Here is a 23,062-nt window from a genome sequence, read left to right on the forward strand (position 1 = left end):
CACAGGCCCATTGACCGTCTGTATTGCGACAGACCTGTCTGTTCAGATCTTAAATTTTGTCGAATAATGCAATATATTATGTGCAATGTGCCGTCAAGTAAGATTCTTTCACCACCCAATGCCTATTTCTAATTCTCCCACTACTCTAGTTTGCGTCCTTCCCTGACCCACCCTGCAAGTTCTCCTCATGTTGCTTCAATGTAGACAATAGGGTTTGTGGTGATCGCTGCAATAAACCAACCAGAGTTTGGGCAGGTTGACTCAATATTCCCGCCAGTTCTGCCCGCAGCTGACCCAAAGAGGGAAGCTTCACAACTTCCGACAAAAGATCCGCCGTCAGCACTCCTCCGTCGAACTTGGCACCGACTACCAACAGTTTAGATTTATACTTCTTCGCAACCTCCGTGAAGTCCTTTGCCAAGGTTGGTCGGTCTTCGTCCGTTGCATTAGAAAATGCTACACAGCATGGCCCAGCCAGTAGCATTTCCAACTTTCTCAAGTCCCCCTCATTCCCTTCTGCTGCTTTCAACGACGCCGCGCGATCTCTAATAACAGCCCCAAAAATGTTGTTACGGATGGTTGCTATTACGAAACCTTTCTCCCGAAAGTCGGACTTCAGCGCACTGTACTCCTGTGCTGTCAAGTTGTTGTTCTGCATCACAAAAACAGCTCGAGACGATAGAACTTCCTGGTACTGCTCGAATAGGAATAGTCGACGCAAGTCCACAGGATTTCCGCGTCGAGTTCGCTTAGGGTTGGCCAAAACCTGTCTCGCCCGCTCAGGTTGCAGAATTCCACCGACGGTTGCATCTGCAGCAGGGAAGTGAGTCAGACCAGACTTTTTTCAACGTATCGATTGATCGCTATCGTGAAGCCCCGGCATTCTTCCATACTTACAGCTTCGGACTGTTCCTGCTCGGCAAGCTGCTCTTGGAATAAGACTGGTATAGGAGCATTCACACAATAAATAAACGCTTGCATGATACATTGCTCGTCACGACCAGACCATATTCTTACAATTTGAGTTGGAACATTTCGTCGACGACTGAGAGGCAAAACTATCGTCGTTTGCTAAACTTCACTGATACATTTATAAAGAAAGTAGACAGTGGTCAGGAACGGCATGTCGTGGCGCATGGCTTGCCCAACCACTCTGGGCACGAGCACCCACCTCGAAACTGTCCAAGGTTCGCTTAAGGATTCCTAAAGCCAGGAGGGCATGCGGAGGATTTTGTTGATCTCTGTTCCTTCGCACTGGGGTCTTCTGCCAGATTCGCGCCTCCACGTGGTTTCGCGACTATGGCAACTGCAATGGATCTTATGCAACGCTTTCAGAGCAGACACGTCTGGCAAACGAAATTGCGGTCATCCGTCAACAATGGCCGACCAGGCGGCGAACCAGGCGATAATGTTGCTCAATGCAGCAAGGACGTTACAAGACATTGGTCAACGAGTCACAGTTCTACATCAGCTTCATGAAGTCCTGAAACGAGAACCTGCACTACTCGCGACTTTCTTTCCTATTGCTCTGGGATTGGCTGTGGATCCGTCTGCCGACTTGCGCGTAGGTGTCTTGAGGTTAATCGAGGATACCACCTGTCGTATGACTGTACCGGATGAAGCTAGAATGCTTGGTAGGTTGAAGCTCCCCAAGTGGCGGGTGTCCAAGATGTATCTGTCCCCCATATTCCCATAGTCTCGAAGCTCTGTTGTTTCTGCCAAATTATCCAATCTTTAAATTAAGCCTTTTTCTACAGTTGCAGCACGTAGTGTAGAGGCTCTCACATTCCTTATGACCGACGAGAATCCCAATGTTATTAAAAGAATTGTGCGATGTGCCACCAGCATTTATCCATTCATATTTAAATGGATGTGAGTAATTGTCGAGTTTGAAAGGAGCAAGGAAGGAAGTAGAACTTATGAATGCATGCTGAACACACATTTGGTACGGAAACAAGGTGCAAGCTACCGGCAGATCAGGCGACATGGCAAGGAATTGCAGGGCTGAAAGTAAAGCTTTTTGCTCTGTTGGGGCATTCCAATGACGGTGTAAAGGAAGGTGTCGTGCGATTTCTACATAAGCTCATCATGGTGCAGTCTCCGAAAGATGCGTCCGTGGTAAGTATCCCTCTTCAGTCCGCCCCTGAATCCTCCATTGGCTGAGATTTCGAAAATACCTCATCATATGTCAGGTCGCCATAGGGACCGACAGTGTGTCCATCGATCTGTGTCCACCACAACACCCATTTATAAACATTCAGGAACTGAATGCCGAAGCTGTCGGCTTGTTCAATAGAATGCAAAGTTTCATTTCTATACCTGGCGTGTAAGTCTCCTGTTTCTCGTTAAATGCTGTGTCCATTGTGGGTGGCCTGGCCTATCTGGGCTTACATGATGTCTATTTATGACCGAAAATATCGAAATTATCATTGGGCCACTTCACAACCTGGTGTTCATTTGTTCTGACACGGGCCCTCTCTCGATTTAGCTCGGCTGGACCCATCACCGCGAACCTTAACTGTATGCTTGGATTAACAAGAGCTCGGCCGCAGTACCTACAGCCAGTCATCACCACGCTTGTGCAGTGGGTGAACACTCCGTCCACTACGCTCACCTTGGTACAGAGAAGAAGTGTCGAACGTACTATTAAGATCGTCCTCATGTCTGCTCTAAGGTCGGCAGAATATATTGCTCGTTAGAAGTCTGGTTAGCAGATATCTTTGCTCACATTATCCTTTTAGATCACCTGCCGCCGCTCCGTATGCCAATATCTTGACAGATGCCCTGGTGAAACTTGGCACGAAAAGTCACGAAATTCAGCAAGCAAGACGACGTGAACTAAAGCGATCAGCTCCACCATCAACGCCAGAGGTGTTGTTCGACCCAAAACGACAGCGCACCAGCGGTGTACCGCAGCCAAGCACGCAACTTGATGCCACCTGGAATACCACAAATGAAGCATTCCCGCAAGATGAAGCTCTGCAATTGGCCACGCAGATGTTGAATACCATAAACGCCAATTCATTGTCGCCAAACATCATTGCTGAGCTTGTGGTCCAAACACTTGCTTCCTGTACGACGCCTCGATGGGAACAGGGTGTTATGGTACGTGCCCGTGAGATCAGTTTGACTTACTCTTCCTGCTCACCTTACCGAATGTTTATTTTACAGAGATTTAAGCAAGTCAGCGGATTGGTGTCTCAAGCTTCCGTACAACCTCCGGTAGCTGCCCCAAGCCGAGATCCACGGAGAGATCCCCGAATGATGGATTCTCAGCAATGTTTGGAATCGACACCCTCAACGTTATCCGAAAATGAAAACGGAGCAAGTACCGAGACCTCACTTGCAAAGGACGAAGAGCTGCCGTTGAAGTCGGATTTTCCCGGAGACTCTTCTCTGTCAGGAAGAGGGGAGGACGAAAACCTTGCAAAGTTACGCGCAGGGTCACCTAGCCAAATGAATGTCTTGCCTAGTGACCAGTCCGAGGATCACGATCACTTGTCAGATTTAGCAGCTTTCGAAAGCTCTGCTCGGGCAATAGTCCTTGATTTATCAAATGCTGAGCTACCTGAACTCAGCGCGGATGAACGGAGACGACTGGCAAATGACGCAGTGAAGCGCATCTTAAGTCTTGAACCGACGTTTTCATCGCAAGTTGCGATATCAACAGTCTCTGGCGCGCCCGGTGCACAGTCCTCAGGACAGTCGTCAGCCGGGCCTTTTAGTCTATCTGCTGCCAAGACTGGATGGATGCTGGTACTTTGTCGATTAACAACGGCGCTCTCTGATGGACACCCAGTGGCTAATGAGTCTGAGGAAACCAATACTGCGAGCGGACGGGTATCGGATGAGATGAAGGGTATTATCATGGAAAGCTTGCTGGAAGACTTCCGGGGAAGGTCCGTATGTTCTGTTGATTCGATGCTATGAGTTGTCCTACAATTTGCTTTTGTTCCAGGCTTGAGCTCGCCGTAATATGGCTTCATCACCTCTGGTTAGAAGATGAACATCGAACACGGGCACAGAACGCAGAACCCTTGGATGCTTCATCGAAACAGTATCCGATCTGGTTTCATCGAATCCTTGACAAAATCAGCACCACACTTGACCCGAAGGACAAAACTTTTGCCAAGTTTCTGATTGATGTTCCGGAAGTGACTGAAGAGGCCATCCACCGTGTGGTGAAAGGATATTGTGATGATCACGAAAGGTATGAAGGACATTGTTTTTGACGAGACGATACCGATTTTGATGTCACCCAATAGGATGCCATTGGGTCTTTTCACACTTCAAGGTCTAATAAATCACCGCCCGGCTGTAAGAGCGGAATGCTTACAACTTCTTTTAGAATATGCACTCCATCCCAGTACGTGGTCAAGTTGTGTTCGGTGATATGACGATTCACTGACTCGTTCACATTCCTGGTACAGCGAGATTGACCCGTTCCACAGCTATTGTAATGTGTAAACGATTCTTTACTGACCATCGCACGATCGGCCCAAAAGTTGAGGAATTTGCGCTGGAAGCCATTCGAGCTCTTTTGGGTCCACCTCAAGTTGGCATTGTGCATACAGAATCAACTGAAAGTGATGCCAATGGTGTTGAAGAAGACAAAGGCGGTGAAGATGATGATATGGACGTTAAAGAAGAGAAGGATGGGGTTCAGGATGCCGAAAGGCGTACATCGAATGGAGATATCACCCCAGATGATTGGAAAGAAGACGATGTTGTTAGACGACTAGAGCTCTATTTTGCACTTTGCAGCAAAAAGCATGAGCTGCTGCTGGAGTTGTTTAAGCTGTACAAGGACTTCCACATCTCTGTCCAGCGTGCAGTGCGAAAAAATATCCCGCCGCTTATCAAAGCACTTTCTGCACAACCAGCGCGTTTGCTACCCATCATTAACGCATTCCCAGAAGGGTCCGACTGGCTCGTTTTACGAATGGTGACTACCATGACCGAAAAACATCCGCCTTCACCTCAACTCGTCACTGCAGTTTGGAATGTCTTTGCTCAAAAGAATCTGGATGCACGATTCCTTATACCCATATTGTCAGGACTTGGGAGGGTATGCATTTCTTTGTCCTTTTTTGCATTATTTTTCTCATATTTGTTCCCCCTATGCTCTAGCCCAAAATTTTGCTATATCTGCCTCGGATAGTACAGCTTCTCGACGGAAGTGAAAAACAACGGGCTTTGGTAAAGGACGCTTTCTTGCGGCTTGTCGATAGTCCAAGCCTGCAAAATGCTGCCGCTGCATCAGCAGGAACAGGTGCAGGCCCAGCGGTAAGTACAAATGGCGGCGACCGAGCGGCTCAACCAGGTGGAGGGGGCGCAGGGCCACCTCTCACACCTTCCGAGTTGCTTGTTGCTTTACATAACATGGAGGAAACCGTGGGACTCAAAAGGGCGGTCGAAGGTGCGTGACCCCTAAATTTGCAACACCAATCCATAGCCCGTGCGCTGTCGAGTAGGCTTGGATTTAATATCTTTCTTCATTAGCCACTACCATCTGCTTCACATGCCAGAACGTCTTCAAGGGAGAGGTGCTTGCAGTTGTGTTGCAGCAACTGGTGGACCAGTCGAAGCTTCCCACGCTCTTCATGCGCACTGTTATACAAAGCGTCAATCAGTATCCTGCACTAGTGAATTTTGTCACTAGTATCCTTTTGAAACTGATCAACAAGAAAGTGTGGAGTGCTCCGAAGCTGTGGGAGGGATTTATACGTTGCTGTACGGTGAGTACTGGCTTTTTGCATTTGTTTGTTTGGAAAATGGTGAGAATCCCGGCGCCCTTGAACGAGCTGGTGCCACGGGGGACAGGTACTGTGGGCGGAGAGGTTGTTTCCTATCAAATGTATGCAGTCAGAATACATCATGAACGCCAAAGCAATGCTTGGTTGGTTCAAATTCATTGCAAATGGATCCTATTGTTGAGACGAAGTTTGGCCTGGAGGACATTGTGGTGACACAAACTCACGTGGCTATAGCTTGAATCACGTGGGTATATGGATTAGCCACTCATGTTTTCCTTCCTACTTTTGTGGTAGATTATCTTTCCGGCATCCATCCAAGTACTACAAAGCCTACCACGACCGCATGTAGCAGATGCCTTGAAACGATCTCCAAAATTGAAAGCAGCATTGCAAGCTCATATTGCGCAATTAGAGCCAGAACAAAAGGCGAGGAGGGAAATACAGATATTTGTGTCGCTGGTAGAGAGTGGGGCACCAGATGAGATGGAGCAAGTGGGCACAGAGCATGAACCTAAACAAGAAGTGGTGGAGGTAAAAGAGGAGGGGAATGATGAGAAACGATGACATTGACGCAAGGGACTCCGCTTTGCATGTACATTTTAAACGCAAGAGCATACTGTAGCGTCAGTAAATAATATTCGCTGTCAACCTTTCTGAATATAGGAATAATCTGAGTATAGATGAGACCATCCACAGGAACGGCATGCTATTGGAAAATGGACATCAAGGACAGTCCATGGTGTATCCTAGATTTCATTTACCCTAATTTGAGACTAATGTGGCACAGCAGGTTGAGATCTGCAAGAGAGAAGGACTTGGGTGGGTTGGCCTTTGCTTTGACAGTGAGATTTAACTGGACTCCGGGCTTCTGTGCATTTCGTCCGGCGTATCTTGAGAACGTTGTCGGCGACTGTTGTTCCAGCTAGAATTGTCGTGGGTGACGCCGTCACACTGGTACCGAAAGTTCAACCTTCATTCTTGACAGAAATGGAGACGCACGAGGCGATACTGATAAAACAAGGAGCCGAAGCGGTGCGTTCATTCTACGATTCACTCTAGAAACGAGAGGAAGTGCTGATTATATGTCCCATTAGAGGGTGTACAAGATGCCGTTTGGCGAGGGACGATGCGCGATCGTCAAGGAGCGATTCAAAAAAGCGTATAGGCATCCTGTTCTCGATGAAAAGTTGACGGCTCGCCGAGTGATACAGGTGAAGAGGGATGACTAAAGTGACCGTAGCCAACCGTATATTCATCTGAGATGAATGTAGGAAGCCCGATGCCTGCAACGGCTGCGAAGAGCCGGTGTAGATACCCCGACGGTGTACATGGTCGATACCCCAAATAGCCTCATATATATGGAGTACGTAGACGGTTCAAGTGTCCGGGATTACATAAATAGTAGAGCACCGATGAACGATGATGATGGTAAGGCAGAGACGGTTGGCGTTCTTGACGGAGAATTAGGGCTAAGGTCAATTGGTCACAGAGCGACTGCTTGCGCAAAGCATTGGAAAAAGCCTGGCAGTCATGCATGACCTGGACATTGTTCACGGGGACTTGACAACTTCTAACATGATAGTGCGAGAAGGTTCCCAGTCATTGGTAAGACCAGTTTGATATACGTTCTTCATTGGGATGCAGTTGACCAACTTGGTCCTTGTAGGTGTTAATTGACTTTGGCCTGAGCATGGTGTCATCAATGGTGGAGGACAAGGCTGTAGATTTGTACGTATTGGAAAGAGCAATGATTAGCACACACCCGGATACAGAAGGAATGGTGAGTTTATTCAATAGCGTTTTTGGCTCTCGACATGCAATTTATCGTAATTTACCTGTACTGCATTAGTTCCAATGTATTTTGGACACATATGGCAAGTCCTCAAAAGGTGGCAAGGCCGTGAGAAAAAAACTGGAAGAAGGTATGGGCCTTTGCAATTGGGTGAAAACTCCTCAAATCTCTGATTGGAACTGCCTACGCGTGATCTAGTACGAAGAAGAGGACGCAAACGAACCGCTTTCGGATAGATGTTGTCCACATCCAACCTAGGTTACTATCAACAGCTGGCTACAATGGCAGTCTATTAGATCGTCTTTTTTTTTTTTCTTTGCCTCGGGACCATATCCGAAAATTGCAACACAATGCATATGGTTTTGTAGCAATGAGACGCCAAACGCGAGTAACTCATCATACCATCATGATTGTATTTCATCGGAACGTTCTTTTCATAACACAAAATGCCCCGAATGAAAAAAATAAAATATAAACGACCAGTCATATTTCAATCTCGCAGTTTTCAAGTCACTTCTAGTCATCTAACTGGCACAATCACCATGCCATTAGCCCACATGGCTTCTTACCATAAAAGGAAAGTGTGTGGAAGCTCAAAGAAGCAATACCTGCGCCACATGCAAAAAAAAGCGCAGTCGCCCTCGCCTATAAAAGAGCGCGTTTCCCCATCCCCCCCGCTTCTTCTTTATCCTTGCACAGGGGCAATACCTTCAGCAGTGAAGTCTCGACTGAGCTAAGGTTATTGACTAATTGAAAACTTACCAATTACCCGTGGTGGGGCCACTGGCCACACCCAATTTTTGGCACCCTCTCACTATGAGAATTTATATTTAAAGGAAGAAATTCGTATTGGAAGTTCTTAATGTCCATGGCATATGGGAAATAATATTGGATGGGATATGGCTGCATTGGAATCAGCGGCAGGTCGGATCCAGTGGCATAGCACGTGATACGCAAGCTTCCAGAATGCGCAGTAGTTGCAAGTGGTTCCGCTTGACGGCCACTCCACACCAGACTCTGTGCTCAACGAAAAGCATCCTCTTCTTTTCATCCTGCAGGTAATTGCGTTTCCGCAAAAGACTTGTAAAACTCTTAATAGGCCACGCTTGGCTCACACTTTCTTGTCAGCGCGCATCTACCTAAACCATGAACGGCAACGGAAATCACAGCCAAGAGGTATATAGTTGAACTCGACTTTGCAGGAAAGCTTTAGACGTTGCATTGACTTTTGATGGCTATCTGTCGCATCTCTCACCTGTCTCTAGCGCTATCTTATCTTTGGTGCGAACGGATGGATCGCAGGATTGTTGAAGGAGCTGTTGGAGAAGCAAGGCAAGGAGGTGAAGGGCACCCTTGTCAGACTGGAAGAGAGAGAGGCGGTCTGCAAGTGAGTTGGTGTGCAGCAAAGGGCCAAGAGAATGCTTGGGCGCTGACAATGTAATGTCCTGTGATTCGCAGAGAACTGGACGCCTACAAGCCAACGCGCGTCTTCAACTGCGCGGGAGTAACAGGTCGACCAAACGTCGATTGGTGCGAAGACAATAAGCAGGCCACTATTCGTAGCAATGTGATTGGAACGCTCAATCTCGCGGATTGCTGTTTCCTGAGAGGAATCCACATGACAAACTTTGCGACCGGTGAGAAAAAGCGACACGTTTGGGTCAGATGTTCGTTATCTTGACCCTCTCTACCTTAGGATGTATTTACACCTACGATGAAAAGCACAAGGAACACGGTGTCGGATACACCGAAGAAGACGAACCCAACTTTGCTGGATCTTACTACAGCTTCACCAAGGCTATGGTGGAGAAGGTAAGGAATGATCTTTCTATAGTGTTACGCGAGCTGTTCTGACGCTATTTATCGGCTTTTCAGATGATCAAGGCCTACGATAATGTCTTGACACTTCGGCTTCGTATGCCCGTATCAGATGACCTGAATCCTAGAAACTTTGTCACCAAGATTACAAAGTAAGTTATTCCCATGGTCACATACCTTTGGTATACTTCCTAAGGACTCATCAATGTCAATGAATAGGTACGAGCGAGTAGTGGACGTTCCCAACTCCAACACTATCCTCCACGATCTCCTTCCCGCGTCGATTGTAATGGCGGAAAATAAATTGACCGGTGTCTTCAACTTCACGAACCCAGGTGCCATTTCGCACAACGAAGTGCTTGCGCTCTACAAGAAGCATGTAGACCCCAACTTCACGTGGAAGAATTTCACAGTGGAAGAGCAGAGCAAGATCCTCAAGGCGGGCAGAAGTAACTGCGAATTGGACACAACCAAGTTGACAACTACGTTGGCAAAGTTTGGTATTACGGTTCCTGAGATTCACGAAGCGTACGATGCATGCTTCCAGCGCATGGCGGCGAACTTGAAAGCTGCTAAATAGTTTGATAAGGCGTGCTGCAAAGGATGAGTAGGGTTATGTCAAGTAGACGAAACCAGGGATCCTGCAATGTTATTTTCGTAGATAGGAACGCTCTTAACTTTGTACTTGTTTCTTAATGAAAGAGTGAGGACGCATCAGCAGATTCAATGGACGAAAATTGATACAAATGTTCTACCAACTCCCTACTCTAGCCTAGAATCCCTTGTTTGCTAGCATAGTAGCAATTTCAAGATACAACTCAATGGCGTTGAATTTGCTCTCTTCGATCTGATCCTTTAGTTCTTCCTTCTTCGCTTGAGTGTGCTCTACCAGATCTTTTCCAATCTCTTTGGCTTTCTTCTGGAGTTGAGTATGTGCCTTTCGCACGTCCTGACCTTTGACCTCTGTGCCTTGCTTTAGAGCCTCTTCAACCTTCTCGACGGCATCCAAATTCTTTACCACCGTTTCCCATCTCCAAGTATTCAGCAGATTAATCAAATCAATGTGGTCCGCTTTCAATGTTTTAATGTACTCTCCCCATTGCGCGGACTTTACACTCACCAAACCGTCATTGATGCCCTCTACTGCCATGAGGTATTCGAATGTGAATCTAAGAGGATAAACGAATGGCTTTTGGTAAATGCTTTCCGTTCCGTCGGCTCCGTAAGAAAAGTAGGCAACGCTGGGATCATTAGGTGTGGCAGGGTTGAACGTGTTGTTGACATACGAAGGTGTAAGATCTATGAAAGCGCGAATGTCGAGACTCGTGGATCGGTATAACGTTGATATCAGAGGTTCGAGGAGACTAGATATGAATGGGAGTGAAGCAATGGACGACCCATGGTGAGGTGTGCCTATTGTAGTCAGCGACTTGCGGCACCACACTATCATAAGTCCATATTCTTTAATGCACGGAAGAGACGGTGTTCATCCTTACGCTGACGTTAAACTTGGGCCGGGAGTGGTCCGCCTTGAGGAGCTGGCTAATCATATATCGACAATCCAGTCCGCCCTGCAGGTAACGCCGTAATGAGACGTTCGCTCCCAGTTTTGTCTTACAACCCACACCTGAAACGCACCATGGAGTGGGCAACTAAATTCACAGTGTTCCCTTCCGGCACTTTCGCTTCCAACACCTCTTTCAAGACTCTCGCTCTGACGCTGACATCTGCAGCTCTCGGTACCCGTGTTATTAACACATCACATCCAATCGTTGACAACGCCTCCTTTATTCCGCGCCAGTAGTGAAGACGAAGGAATGTCGGGCCTAGACTGGCAAAGGGTTAATATTTCGAACGCTTGGTGTCGAACAGGAGGAGTCGCGACTTACCCATCATGTCAAAGCCAAGTAGACCTGAAATGCAAAGAACAATTTAACATGGAATGTGTCGAGCATGATCGGCTGCCACCATACATGCCATGACATAGAACTATTGTATTTCTGGGCGCTTTGTACTTGTGCCAGGGGACGACCTTCTGCCGTGGATCGTCATGGACGTCTTTGCAAACTCTTGCCGATGCATGGAGATAACAGATATGGTGCCCAAAAGGAGCCTTCTTGGGATATCCACTAACTTGAAGCAGGCGAAAGGACGCCATTTCTTTGTGGGCGAGATGTGTGTGGGAAGCGATCTGTCGGTTTACTGTGACGTCGCATGATCAGGTAATCAAAACGATCGCGTCTCAGTTTTCGTTTACCATCTTCTTTTACACAACTGTAGGCTGAAGCGACTCTATAACGGGGCTTTGTGTGAATCGACCTGTCGGTTAGGTTAATTGACGTGGACGACAGGGTCACCTTGCCCGATGTGCCATCGACCTATATCTATTCCATCATGCGGACAAATGTGTCTCACAAGCAAGGGTTTGAATGCTCTCCCTTCCCCAACATTCACATCAAGATATAGAGCTTTGACAACCAGATTTCTTTGAAGCCCGTTTGCCAGGATTTCACCGTTTCATTACTTGTGTTGTTCTTGTACACGGGTCAAGTAGCGAGGATCGATCCAACTCAAACTGCTCACAAAGCAGCGATTAGGCTAACACACAAATAGTATCGATTGTTTTGCTAGGTAATACGACCAAGTTTTGGACGTGCCCATCATTCCTTGTCCTATTAGTCCTGGTAGCATCACCTAATGTTTGTACCTTACTACAGTAGCGCAGGCGGGGCAGGTCCAAAGCCAATATCACCTAGCATTTCAGACTCACTACGCTGCAGAGTACAGAACATGGCTAAATTGACCCACTTCATTCATCTGCGAGGAATTCTACATAAGGCCTATGTAGCCGTCAAATGAAAAGACCTCTTGGCTCTTTCTATTTGTACTGTATTTGTAACAATGATAGATAAGTAAATGTTGGAGAATGCTTACATGTGTGGTTTACAACTCGTCTACCGCCTGTGCCACACCACTTGTCTCAAAAGCCTTAACCAGCGCCCGGTGCCTCGCCTCGACGGGCACTACACCCAGTTCTGAAGCCTCCCTCGCCAGCTTTGTCACAAGCTCCTTATCCACTTCATTGCCCTCTTCTAATACTCCCAACCCTTTGAAGAGAGCGTCAAATGTTGCAGCATCTGGCTTCAAACCGTTTTCCTTCAACGTGTCATATACATTTAACGCTCCTTTCTGATCCCCCTTGATTGCGAATGCATTGATCAAAGCCGTATGTGCGCCTGTCTGGGGTTTGTGTCCAGTCGCTTGCATCGCCTCCAACGCCTTTTCCGCCCCTGCCACATCGCCGTTCAGAGCATGCGCTGCAATGGCAAATACATGGGCACCTGTTGACGTCGCAAAAGGTAAATCTTTTCCGTGAAGGTTATATAGCGCTAATGCCGTGGCGGGCTGGGGATGTTCAACTCTGTGTACTAGAGTCTCCATCAATCTGGCAATAAGGGGCGGTTGGGCGGATGCACGGATATCAGCCAGTTTCAACATATCGCAGATATATGCAGGTGCGTTGCCCACAAGGTCAGATGCAAGGGGGACGAGGACGTTGGGTGACACATATGTGGCATGTCTTCGCAAGAGCTCTCCGAGCTTACGCCATCCCAAATCTGCCTGCCCGTTCGTTGTATAAGCCTCAATGAGCGCGCCGTACATGGCAAAAGTAGGGGTGAAATTTTCGACGAGTTCCTTTTTGTAAAAGAATTTGCTTGCGCCAGCAACATCTTTTGCTTTTCCATGCACTTGAATCAGATAGGTGTACGTTTCCGGTGAGGCCTCAACACCTGCCTCTCGCATTTTGCGATAGAACGCAACGGCGTCGCCAACATTGCCCTTGACAGCGTGAGCACGGATCATAGCAGTGTATGCTGCGGTTCCCTTTCTGAGGTTGCGTTTCTCGATCTCGTTAAAGTACTTGGTGGCAGACGATATACGTCCTCGCTTGGCGAATGCATCAATCAGACAACTGATCACCCGTTCTGTTGGTGGAATCTCGGCAGCGAGCATTCTCTCGTACGTAGCCACAGCTTCGACGGGGGTACCATAGTGTGCTTGTCCTCGAATCACAGATGCAAAATTCTCAGGCGATGGTTTCATGCCCTTCTCAGTCATACGGTGAAGAAGGCGGGCAGCTGCCTCCGGTCGCTCCCGCAGCGCAAGAACGTCAACAAGTGCATCGTAAATCTTACGTACATCTTCTCCAAGATCCGCGGCCAAGGCTGTTCTTGCGTATCGAACAGCTGCCGACACATCCCCTTTGAGCCCAAGAACCTTCACCATTGCCGCCTCGGTCTCAGCCGTGATCGCCACTCCTGCCTTTGTTAGCTCCGTGTGAATCTCATACGCCTTTTCTACACCGCGATATCTTTGAAACTTGGTGGTGTGTATGCCGATAGTGCGGATCAGACCAGCAAAGTCTTGGGGTTGAAGCTCACGCAGAACTCCGCGCTCACGGCAGGCCTCATAGGCATTGACCACCGCGTACGTTCTCTGAAGAGCAATTGCGTTTTGCAGCACTATGACAGGGTTGGCTTCGGTGTTTTTGAGATCAGTGGGCTGTGCAACGGTGCTCGTCTCCTTTGGTCGTCGAGCACGGACGACACGACGGACGGAGGTGGTAACAGGGCGGGCATGGAGGGAGTGAGGGCGACTTTCAGAGATTGTAGCTAGGACTGAGAATGCTGGTCGTGCTCTAATGAGCAGCAGGCCTCGCTGGGCGGACCGTAGGAAAGACATGAATGGTTTTCAGGGACTGGGAGAGATCACCAGCAAGCTCAACTGTTGACTGGCCTAGCAACGACTTGGTCGTTGTCAAGGAAGCTTCCAGATGGCACAGTCATATAATTGGCATCATGCGTGAGGTTGAACATCAAGTGAACGAAGTCTCGGTCGATATACTCCCGGAAGAAAGAATGCATTGGAGAGGTTGAACCTTGGAGTTTATGAATGTCTTGACGAAGAGATGGCGGATGACACCTTGACGCCTGCTCGGGGGCGAATCACAGAATGCAGCTTCCTGATTGAGTATTTTACGTGTATTCAACTTCTAAAAGGTTGAAGGGACTACGAGGGTTCCGGCCATTAGATGACAATCGATGCATCAGAACGGCCTCGGGCTCCAACGACAATCTCTACTTCCCTCCATCTGTAATCAGTAGTGACGTTGCGCAAGCGAATGCGATGCTGGTATGACTCATTGCACGTGATGATGCAAATTCCTGGCCGAACATAATGGGTTTAATCCCAAGATCATTTGCGGCGACGGCTTCTTCGTCATGGCATCGAAAGATAAAGAGCCCATTCGGAATACGGATGCCCCTCCGCGCTCCGTCGTGGTCGGGTTCGATGCCCCCTCACCATCGCGATCTGTACGTAGAGTTCTGCGGTTATATCTGGCTGGAGTTTGTTGGGAGTTTTAATATCGCTTTACAGGTCGAGCCCTCACGGAGACCGTCAAAGGCAGATGCTGCAGGAATAGGCAAACCAAGGTTAGCGCGCAGACTGAACTGAGGAGCGAGCTTATCACCTTAGTAATACCTGCATTATTAAGTCGGACATCCTCTGCCAATGACGCTGAACTGTCTGCGGAGCTGGCGAAAAAAGGGGGAGAAGGGAGCCAAAACCCAGCGAAAAAGTCACAGAAGGAAATGACGAAAGCTGAGAGGAGGGAGTTGCAGGTGTGTCTTGCGCTGATTAAGACATGGGACGTTGCTCTTGTGCAGACGACATGGATTATTTGTTGTAGGAACGTCAAAGAGCGGAAAAGAAAGCGCGGGAGGCGGCTGGTATACCGAAACGACTGCCGAAACCGAAACAAGGCGGTGGAACGCCTGGTCAGACAGCAGCAGCAGGGTTTGCTGCACATAACGCACAGAATTCGCAGCCCGATATGAAGCAGCCATCCCCAAATGCAGCAGTATTACGAGTTGCTTCATCTATGCGGCTTGATGATCCCCGCAAACGTTCAAAAGCCCAAAAGCAGCAACCTGTAAACCGTCAGATTGCGCGCAAGCCTGTTGGTCTGTTCTCCCATCTTCCACAATACGAAAAGCATGATAACATGCAAGCACGATTGAAGAAGCAGGAAAATATCCACCCTGCGGTTTTAACATTAGGATTAAGATTTGCAGAATTTGTAATTGCAGGCGGGAATGCACGATGCATGGCCATGCTCCAGGCTTTTAAAAAGGTATTATCATACTGGTTTGCATCTATATCTCCTCATGGCAATATTAATCCCTGTGAAGGTCATATCTGATTATGTGACTCCTGTTGGAATGTCTCTTCCACGACACCTACCCTCTGTTATTAGCAAGCAAGTTGATTTCCTCAGCAACACACGTGTACTGGCAGCCAGTATGAAAACCGCCATCAGGGAACTGAAGAAGGAAATCTCGATATCATCCCCAGACACGCCTGATGAAGATGTAATGGCTCTATACTGCATACGAAAGAGCGATGGTCTGACACTTTGCGGTTTCTAGGCCAAGACGTATTTGATTGGTAAAATCGATGAGTTCATCGTGGAAAGGATCATTACGGCAGGACGGGCGATCGCAGAAGAGGCTTTAGAGCAAAAGAAAAGCATCAAAGACGGGGATGTCATTTTGACATTCGGAAGGCAAGTGGTCCATTTGATAGAGTGTTGATATGAAACGCAGGAGCTACAATCTTACATGGATATCCACATTAGATCATCAGTGGTCCTGCAACTTCTGTTGGCTGCCCATGCCAGAGGAATTAATTTCAAGGTCATCGTTGCCGACGGACGGCCAAAGTTGGAAGGTTTGTTCATGGTCATTCCAGATGCGGTTTTGTCTGTCTTCTGATTATCCCCAATTACTTGCTACTAGGAAAAGAAATATTAAAGTCGTTGGTTCACGCCGGAATTAGCTGTGCATACGTCTTCTGCACAGCGGTTCCCCTATTAATGAAGGAGGTCGGTCAAAGAATTGGGATGATGAAGCCATCCTCTACGCTTGTCATCTGATCTCATGTTGGTTCAGGTGACGAAAGTCATAATCGGTGCTAGTGCGGTGCTCGCAAACGGGGCAGTTCTTTCACGGGTTGGGACGTCTGTGGTCTGCAATGCAGCCAAAGAACTGCAGGTTCCCGTCATTGTATTGTGTGAGAGTTACAAGTTCTCAGAAGAAGTGCGACTTGATTCCTTTACCTGGAATGAAATTGGTCTGTTACCTAGTTGTCTCTTGGTCCCTTCTTCTGTTGACTTAGATTTCCTACTACAGGTAACCCAGATGAACTGGTAGACGTTTCGAACCGAGCACCATCAGAACACGCCTTCAACGCATCTACAGGTGGCTTTCAATCCGATGAAGCAGGTGTCATCGGTTGCTGGCGATCCGTGGATAAGCTTAAACTCTTGAATCTCCACTACGATGTGACACCTGCACATTTTGTCACTGCCTTGATATGCGAACATGGAACTGTGCCAAGTACTTGTGCATTGACGATTGCCCGGCTTGCGGCCGAGAAGAGCGCATAAAAGAGTTATTGTTTTGCATGTACATGAGAGGGATGGGAGTGATTGGTCGGTTTTTTTGCACAGTGCCTAGGCAGGCGTTACAATACATAAACACTACACCACTAGACCATCATTCCATCCGCTGCACATTATGTCTATCTTGAATCGAGCAATGATTTATTATTATGTGAGCTCCGGAGTCGTAAGGCGGACTACCACAAGTAGGGTTTCGACCTGATAATGGCAGCCCAAGGGCCTTATAAACTCCGTAAGAGAGCTGGCGTTCTCGATACTGGAAAGACAGATGCGAGCAGGTTTATTACCGTTGAACACCCGCTAAAAAGTTGATAGCTACAAGTAACTTGTATGCCAGTGAAGGCAGTAGCGCTCCGCCATAGGCATTTACTGCATAGTCTGAGATGATGACATAGGACGATGAGATTTAAAAGTCCAGGATGGGCAGCTTGTCTATCGACCAAATAATAAGTGCTCATTGCCATGAAGCGAGAAAATAGAATAATGGGTAAAGGCTGCACCATTTATTGAAAATATATAGGGACTCAGTACACCTCACCAAACCCTGTTGGATCTTTTCTTTCCTGCACGCTGTACCTAATATCGTCTGTCTAAGCACGCATACAAAGTAACACATCGACCTTGTCTCTCAGTCATTGATTTGGTTGCATTACGTCCCAACCGATGTCCCATGATAAACAAAATGCAACTCTCTCCCATAGGTTGGTTCTGCGTGAACCACAGTACCGCACCTCAAGGTACCACAGATGCCCAGGACAATATTAAACCCTCCCATGGAAATCATATGCTGGATGCCCAAGGTACTGCAAGATAATATCAAACATTCCCGTGGAAACGTACATCCTGGCATCCATGGGAGGGCAAGACAATATCAATGCATGAGCTCACATAATCTCAGCCAAGGGTCGGTTGCTCGCTGTGACCCAAGGCACTGCAAGACAATATCAAACATGCCCATGGAAACGTACGTCGTGGCATCCATGGGAGGGCAAGACAATATCAACGCATAAACTCACATAATCTCAGCCAAGGGTCAGTTGCTCGCTTTGACCCAAGGCACTGCAAGACAATATCAAACCCGCCCGCCCGTGGAGCTCATGTAACCTCGGCAACCATGGGATGGCACGACAATATCAAAGCCTCCCATGGAACTCAGATACCCTCAGCTTGGGACACTTTTGCCCGGTGGGGACAGTTTCGCGTCAGCATTTGGGGAGGTCCTGCTCCGTGTCAAAACCGCTGTTTCTCGGCTACTGAGCGTTGTAATCCATGCGTTCCGCCTTTGAATGCACACGCTTGTTGGACAAGTGCCCTTCTCTCGCAATAGCTGTAGCAACGATTACCTTTTAAAAGGGCCTCGGTGGTTAAACCTCGGAAATAACGTCTGATATACCAGAGTATGTTTTCAGCAGTTCTCAACCCTACCAAACTCACGGGGGATTTTTGTGGCCTCGCTCACCCCCAAAAAAACGTCGGAGTTGAGCTGTCGCTTTCCCTCGAGAAATGCTTTGGAAAGGGCCCGAGGGGAAGGAAGAAGGAGGTTTCCAAATAGAGTCGCGTCATCATGTAATCAAAAGTCCGAGAACGTTCATTATTTTCCCACGTCCAATTCCTCGCTGTTTTCAACCATTTTTTGTTATATTTTTATTCTGACAGCAGTACAAAAGCCGTTCTGCTCGCTTTTAACCTTGTCCTGGTCGTCACTGTCGTCGTCGTCGTCGTCGTCGTCGTTGCCGTGCGGGTTCATATGTGCGACTGCGCTGTCCACGCGCGAGCGTTCTAAAGGCTGACGCGATGTCCCCTTCCATCTCTTTGCCCCCTGAGATCTTCTTCATAATGACAACGCCAATTATCCCCTGCACGTTTCTCTTTTTTCTCTTTGGACTTGCATGCCGCAATTTGAGTGACGTTTTTCCTTTTTTCCTTTCTGCTTCTGAGGTCTATAAAAAGGCAGCGCTTTTTCCTCCCCCCCCCCCCCCCACCGTACTCTCAGCTCATCGCACACTCGCTCTTCGAGATAGTCTTATCACGCCATCTGCCATCGCCCATTCTTATCAACTATATTCACCTCCCGGGTCCTCCCGGGTTGTCTACACTGTCTGCGCGCCGCTGCGCTTAACCAACACGACCTCAACGCGACTTGTCTACAGTGTCTGGCACTGGCAACTCGGCTCCCAGCCTGTGTCCCTCTCATCATCCAGTATCGACGCTCCAAGTCTTCCGCCTCATCCCTTCTCTGCGGCCTGGGATGCCTATTATCGCCATCCTCTTCCTTGTTGCTGGGCATCGACCTTTCTATCCCTGGCCCGCCAGTATCCATTCTCGACGCTCTAAGTCTTCCTCCTCATCCCTTCTCTGCGGCCTGGGATGCCTATTATCACCATCCTCTTCCTTGTTGCTGGGCATCGACCTTTCTATCCCTGGCCTGCCAGTATCCATTCGCGACGCTCTAAGTCTTCCTCCTCATCCCTTCTCTACGGCCGGAGATGTCTATTATCACCATCCTCTTCCTTGTTGCTGGGCATCGACCTTTCTATCCCTGGCCCGCCAGTATCCATTCTCTTCATCCTAGGAGGCTTCGCCACCGATCAAGATCATCGATTTTCCGTTCCCGACAGGTCTTCGGAAGGAACCATCGGCGTGTTCTCACCTTGAGTTTCCTCTTGCTGAGCATCGATCTTTCTATTCCAGGCCGGCCAGCATCCATTCTCTTCATCTTCGGAGGCTTTGGCACCGATCAAGATCATCGACTTTCTGCTTTCCGACAGGTCTTCGGAAGGAACCATCGGCGTGATTCTCACCTTGAGGTATGTCTTTGGATTCGACTACTTGCTCATACTCGTCACATTGTTCACAACATCCTGGACATCACAGTGATCCAGTCTCCGACCTTTCCCATCTCGACATCGACTGGTCTGGGGTATGACATTAAAACTACCCTCGGCGTGTGGCAGGGCGTCGTCAAAAAGAAGTGCGAAACCGCCGGCGGTTGGCACGTCGTCAAACAAGAAAAAGGCCCGGCGTGTGTGGGCGTCGTCAAAGAGAAGTGCGAAACCACCGGCGGTTGGCACGTCTTCAAACAAGAAAAAGGCCCGGCGTGTGTGGGCGTCGTCAAAGAGAAGTGCGAAACCACCGGCGGTTGGCACGTCGTCAAACAAGAAAAAGGCCCGGCGTGTGTGGGCGTCGTCAAAGAGAGGTGCGAAACCACCGGCGGTTGGCCCACGTCGTCAAACAAGAAAAAGGCCCGGCGCGGGTGGTTAGGGAGAACGTGTCGTCAAACAAGTAAAGGCAGGGTGGACTCCCAGTCGAGGTACGTTCAAATTTCGAGGTAATATCGCAAAAGGTTGTGAACATACTGTCATGAAGGGAAACAGCGTGTGGTGCGGGAGAACTCCATATCATTGCTGCGCTGAGCTTGCCGGATGTCAAGGATGTGGGACGGTTACAACTAACGGAAAAGTGACAAGATTGTTCTTCGGCTCTATTGGATTGTCTGCCCTGTGCCGTGGACGGCAGATGGTACGTGCTGTTTTTCGAACTTCTCAATTCTTCATATGATCTTGACCAAGTGAAGATCTCTACGTGCAGTGGCTGTGGACATGACGTTTCGGTTCGCGTTAAGGCATATCCATTTCATGAGTATTGAAGGGAATGTCGATATGCGCTTTTCATTCCCTGGGTTTTCGCTAATCACTGGCTCTGCCAAGGAGGGTTTTTCGACAGCATCGCATCTTCCCTCTAAGTAGCGTTAAAAACGCAGAAGTCGCTCGTTGCGTTTTTTCCGTCAATCTATTTCTTAGTCACCTTTTTGTGCGGCTGAGCATCTAGAGTACAGCGAAAGTTGCCCGTGCTGATGGCGATTAATTACTCGCTGCTCTGTCCTTTTTGGAGTCCGGAACAAGATGTAAGAGATGCCTCGACAATCTGAAAATACACTGACACGGAATCAAATAAAGGACCTGATGGCAGCGACAGAAGACGCTGACGGCCGTGTGTCTGCACCCAGACGACGGGCCCCATCAACCCACCAACGTCGTCCCGTTCTTGAACAGACATCTCACTTTCTCGGGTGCTCATGGAATAGGACGTACAGTTCAGGCGGCCACTCTACTTTCTGGGGGCCAAACCAATGAACAGTGAAACACGTCAAATATCATGTAGGTGCCAGCGGGATTTCTATCTAATGGTCGTTACAGATACTGCTATAAGAATCATCGTAGCGCCTAGATAAAGCAGGGACGTTTTTTGCTAACCCGAATATTTTTTGTCGGCAGCGTGAGGAGGGGCATCGTTAATTGAACTTGATAACATTTTGTCGCCTCTTCAACTGAATTAATTCGTCAATCATGAAGAGCAAAGTCGCAGTCTTTGTATTCGCTGACTTGCAGTCGATCAATATTTTCTAGGGACATCCTGACAAACGGTACGTAGAGTCTGGGACGTCTCTTGGCGGGTCTCTTTGACACGTCGATCAGAAGTGAGAGTAACGCGAAACGCGTGTGGACATGACTGGTAGTGTATGTCCGATGATGTCGGACAAACCAATATCTGCGCCGCTCGTCGGCAACTGACGGCGGTTGTAAACGAAATGCACGGCAGTGAGCGTGGGCATGTTTTGGTTGCCACCCGTGAAGGAGGCCGCCTGCTACGCCGTGCGAGGGAAAAATGCTTCCATCTTTCCCCCTCGCAGGTTATTAATGTGTTAAAACCACTTGTAATGTTCCACTGTAATGGGATCGATCCAATATTCAATCGTATGAGGTTGCCTGATTGATACGAGTCCAGCTATTTTACTTTGCATACCACCATGGATATCGACCCCAGCATCACCTTTGCGGATGCTTCAGGTCCCCAGGTTGCGATTCGGGAGATAACAAAGACCACAGTTAGCTTTGTTTTAAGCAATACGGAATTAGCTCTTGCCAATGCTTTGCGACGGGTAATGATCGCTGAGGTGCCTACAATGGCAATCGATTTGGTCGAGATCGAGGCGAATACGGTACGTTGATGAGGGCATAATTACTAGGTGGAGTTGTTCAGCGCTGGAGGGGAGAAACAGAGCTGTTCTTCTGGAGGAGCTTGGTCGCGCCAATGCATTTGCATCCAGTCTGGCTAACCAGTAAAATATCCCACCGTAGACGGTCCTCTCAGATGAGTTCATTGCTCACCGATTAGGCTTGATACCGCTTGTCTCTACGGACGTCAAGCGTATAAATTACACCCGCGACTGCTCCTGCACTCAGTACTGCGATAGATGTTCTGTCGAATTCAAACTCAATGTATCCTGCCAGAACGATCCGACCCGCGAGGTTCATTCCCGCGATCTTATCTCAAGTCATCCCACCATTGTACCGTACCTGGAAACACCTGATGACAAGGGTGTATTGCTGGTGAAACTTAAGAGGGGGGAGGATTTACGAATACGCTGTATAGCGAAGAAGGGAACAGCGAAGGAACATGCAAAGTGGGCACCCTGCACGGGTATTGCTTTCGAGTATGATCCGCATAACAAATTGCGGCATACAACGTATTGGTATGAGGAGGATATGAAGGGAGAATGGCCAAAGAGTGCACATGCGGATGAGGAGCCAGAACCCAAAGACGGTGAACCATTTGATTACAAAGCGAAACCGGATAGGTTTTATTTCACAGTAGAGTCTACGGGAGCATTGGAGCCAAGAGATATTGTGGTGGGAGCGCTGGATGTCTTGCGATCGAAACTGGCGCAGCTGCAGCTTGCGCTGCAAAGTATAGCAAATGAGCAAGGCGAGGTGGCAATTCCAGTAGATGATGCAGTCCCAGGTGGATATTATTAATGAAATTTGGATGAAGTCTATTGTGTGCTGCATGGGCCCAAAGACACATGCTGTGTCCGATAATCTGCGATGAAGATGTCACCTCGCGCAAATATTGTGTTGAAGTCCGTAAGAATTTGGCGATTGAGCATCAGTGATATTATGTTATCGTATGTTATGTTACTGTCTATCCATATACTGCGATTTATTACTTTAGGTTGGAGTCAACCTTCCAGTGAGACTCTTGATGATAGGCTTAGTGATCGACGCACTCCCGTCATACTCGCACTATTCTGTACCAAACACTCTCACGGTGCATTCTTCCGACTGTACCGGATTTGTCATCTCTTGTGTCGTCTCTAAAACCTTGCAATAC

General features: G+C 48.2%; 8 protein-coding genes across 9 annotated transcripts; 5 read left to right on the top strand and 3 right to left on the bottom strand.

Moving 5' to 3' along the window:
• Nucleotides 1-54: 54 nt before the first annotated feature.
• On the bottom strand, nucleotides 55-1,244 carry SPPG_03467 (uncharacterized protein). The gene is made up of 4 exons (XM_016751730.1): nucleotides 1,172-1,244; nucleotides 1,018-1,081; nucleotides 898-941; nucleotides 55-810 (listed from the first exon to the last, which is right to left on the bottom strand). The coding sequence occupies exons 2-4, from the start codon at nucleotides 1,032-1,034 to the stop codon at nucleotides 146-148; spliced, it is 726 nt and encodes a 241-aa protein (XP_016609711.1). The 5' UTR covers nucleotides 1,035-1,081; nucleotides 1,172-1,244; the 3' UTR covers nucleotides 55-145.
• A 93-nt stretch (nucleotides 1,245-1,337) lies between these two features.
• On the top strand, nucleotides 1,338-6,422 carry SPPG_03468 (uncharacterized protein). The gene is made up of 13 exons (XM_016751731.1): nucleotides 1,338-1,634; nucleotides 1,758-1,872; nucleotides 1,959-2,118; nucleotides 2,193-2,326; nucleotides 2,489-2,674; nucleotides 2,742-3,105; nucleotides 3,172-3,899; nucleotides 3,959-4,210; nucleotides 4,266-4,366; nucleotides 4,431-5,068; nucleotides 5,131-5,419; nucleotides 5,503-5,738; nucleotides 6,051-6,422. The coding sequence occupies exons 1-13, from the start codon at nucleotides 1,379-1,381 to the stop codon at nucleotides 6,318-6,320; spliced, it is 3,729 nt and encodes a 1,242-aa protein (XP_016609712.1). The 5' UTR covers nucleotides 1,338-1,378; the 3' UTR covers nucleotides 6,321-6,422.
• A 164-nt stretch (nucleotides 6,423-6,586) lies between these two features.
• On the top strand, nucleotides 6,587-8,048 carry SPPG_03469 (BUD32 protein kinase). The gene is made up of 7 exons (XM_016751732.1): nucleotides 6,587-6,788; nucleotides 6,851-6,967; nucleotides 7,028-7,184; nucleotides 7,246-7,361; nucleotides 7,423-7,536; nucleotides 7,606-7,678; nucleotides 7,747-8,048. The coding sequence occupies exons 1-7, from the start codon at nucleotides 6,744-6,746 to the stop codon at nucleotides 7,782-7,784; spliced, it is 660 nt and encodes a 219-aa protein (XP_016609713.1). The 5' UTR covers nucleotides 6,587-6,743; the 3' UTR covers nucleotides 7,785-8,048.
• Nucleotides 8,049-8,449: 401 nt separating this feature from the next.
• On the top strand, nucleotides 8,450-10,212 carry SPPG_03470 (uncharacterized protein). The gene is made up of 7 exons (XM_016751733.1): nucleotides 8,450-8,606; nucleotides 8,677-8,724; nucleotides 8,814-8,935; nucleotides 9,007-9,185; nucleotides 9,245-9,360; nucleotides 9,424-9,518; nucleotides 9,586-10,212. Exons 2-7 carry the CDS (start codon nucleotides 8,695-8,697, stop codon nucleotides 9,944-9,946), a joined length of 903 nt encoding a protein of 300 aa, XP_016609714.1. The 5' UTR covers nucleotides 8,450-8,606; nucleotides 8,677-8,694; the 3' UTR covers nucleotides 9,947-10,212.
• SPPG_03471 lies at nucleotides 10,029-11,576 on the bottom strand. 2 transcript variants are annotated; one of them, XM_016751735.1, is made up of 5 exons: nucleotides 11,344-11,576; nucleotides 11,256-11,279; nucleotides 11,005-11,192; nucleotides 10,863-10,937; nucleotides 10,029-10,795 (listed from the first exon to the last, which is right to left on the bottom strand). In XM_016751735.1, the coding sequence occupies exons 1-5, from the start codon at nucleotides 11,522-11,524 to the stop codon at nucleotides 10,139-10,141; spliced, it is 1,125 nt and encodes a 374-aa protein (XP_016609716.1). In that variant the 5' UTR covers nucleotides 11,525-11,576; the 3' UTR covers nucleotides 10,029-10,138. The 2 variants fall into 2 exon arrangements, with proteins under 2 accessions (XP_016609716.1, XP_016609715.1); XM_016751734.1 differs by having other exon boundaries at nucleotides 11,005-11,197.
• A 628-nt stretch (nucleotides 11,577-12,204) lies between these two features.
• Nucleotides 12,205-14,503, bottom strand: SPPG_03472 (pentatricopeptide repeat domain-containing protein). The gene has a single exon (XM_016751736.1). The coding sequence runs from the start codon at nucleotides 14,107-14,109 to the stop codon at nucleotides 12,310-12,312; it is 1,800 nt and encodes a 599-aa protein (XP_016609717.1). The 5' UTR covers nucleotides 14,110-14,503; the 3' UTR covers nucleotides 12,205-12,309.
• A 6-nt stretch (nucleotides 14,504-14,509) lies between these two features.
• Nucleotides 14,510-17,000, top strand: SPPG_03473 (translation initiation factor eIF2B subunit delta). Its single transcript, XM_016751737.1, has 11 exons — nucleotides 14,510-14,559; nucleotides 14,622-14,741; nucleotides 14,806-14,861; nucleotides 14,924-15,050; nucleotides 15,119-15,562; nucleotides 15,621-15,800; nucleotides 15,858-15,994; nucleotides 16,067-16,158; nucleotides 16,227-16,312; nucleotides 16,380-16,560; nucleotides 16,620-17,000. The coding sequence occupies exons 1-11, from the start codon at nucleotides 14,554-14,556 to the stop codon at nucleotides 16,874-16,876; spliced, it is 1,686 nt and encodes a 561-aa protein (XP_016609718.1). The 5' UTR covers nucleotides 14,510-14,553; the 3' UTR covers nucleotides 16,877-17,000.
• A 4,695-nt stretch (nucleotides 17,001-21,695) lies between these two features.
• On the top strand, nucleotides 21,696-22,921 carry SPPG_03475 (DNA-directed RNA polymerase II core subunit RPB3). Its single transcript, XM_016751738.1, has 2 exons — nucleotides 21,696-21,890; nucleotides 22,030-22,921. The coding sequence occupies exons 1-2, from the start codon at nucleotides 21,699-21,701 to the stop codon at nucleotides 22,705-22,707; spliced, it is 870 nt and encodes a 289-aa protein (XP_016609719.1). The 5' UTR covers nucleotides 21,696-21,698; the 3' UTR covers nucleotides 22,708-22,921.
• Nucleotides 22,922-23,062: the final 141 nt, after the last annotated feature.

This window comes from Spizellomyces punctatus (assembly GCF_000182565.1).
Source record: "Spizellomyces punctatus DAOM BR117 chromosome Unknown supercont1.5, whole genome shotgun sequence".
NCBI classification, from domain to species: Eukaryota; Fungi; Chytridiomycota; class Chytridiomycetes; order Spizellomycetales; family Spizellomycetaceae; genus Spizellomyces; species Spizellomyces punctatus.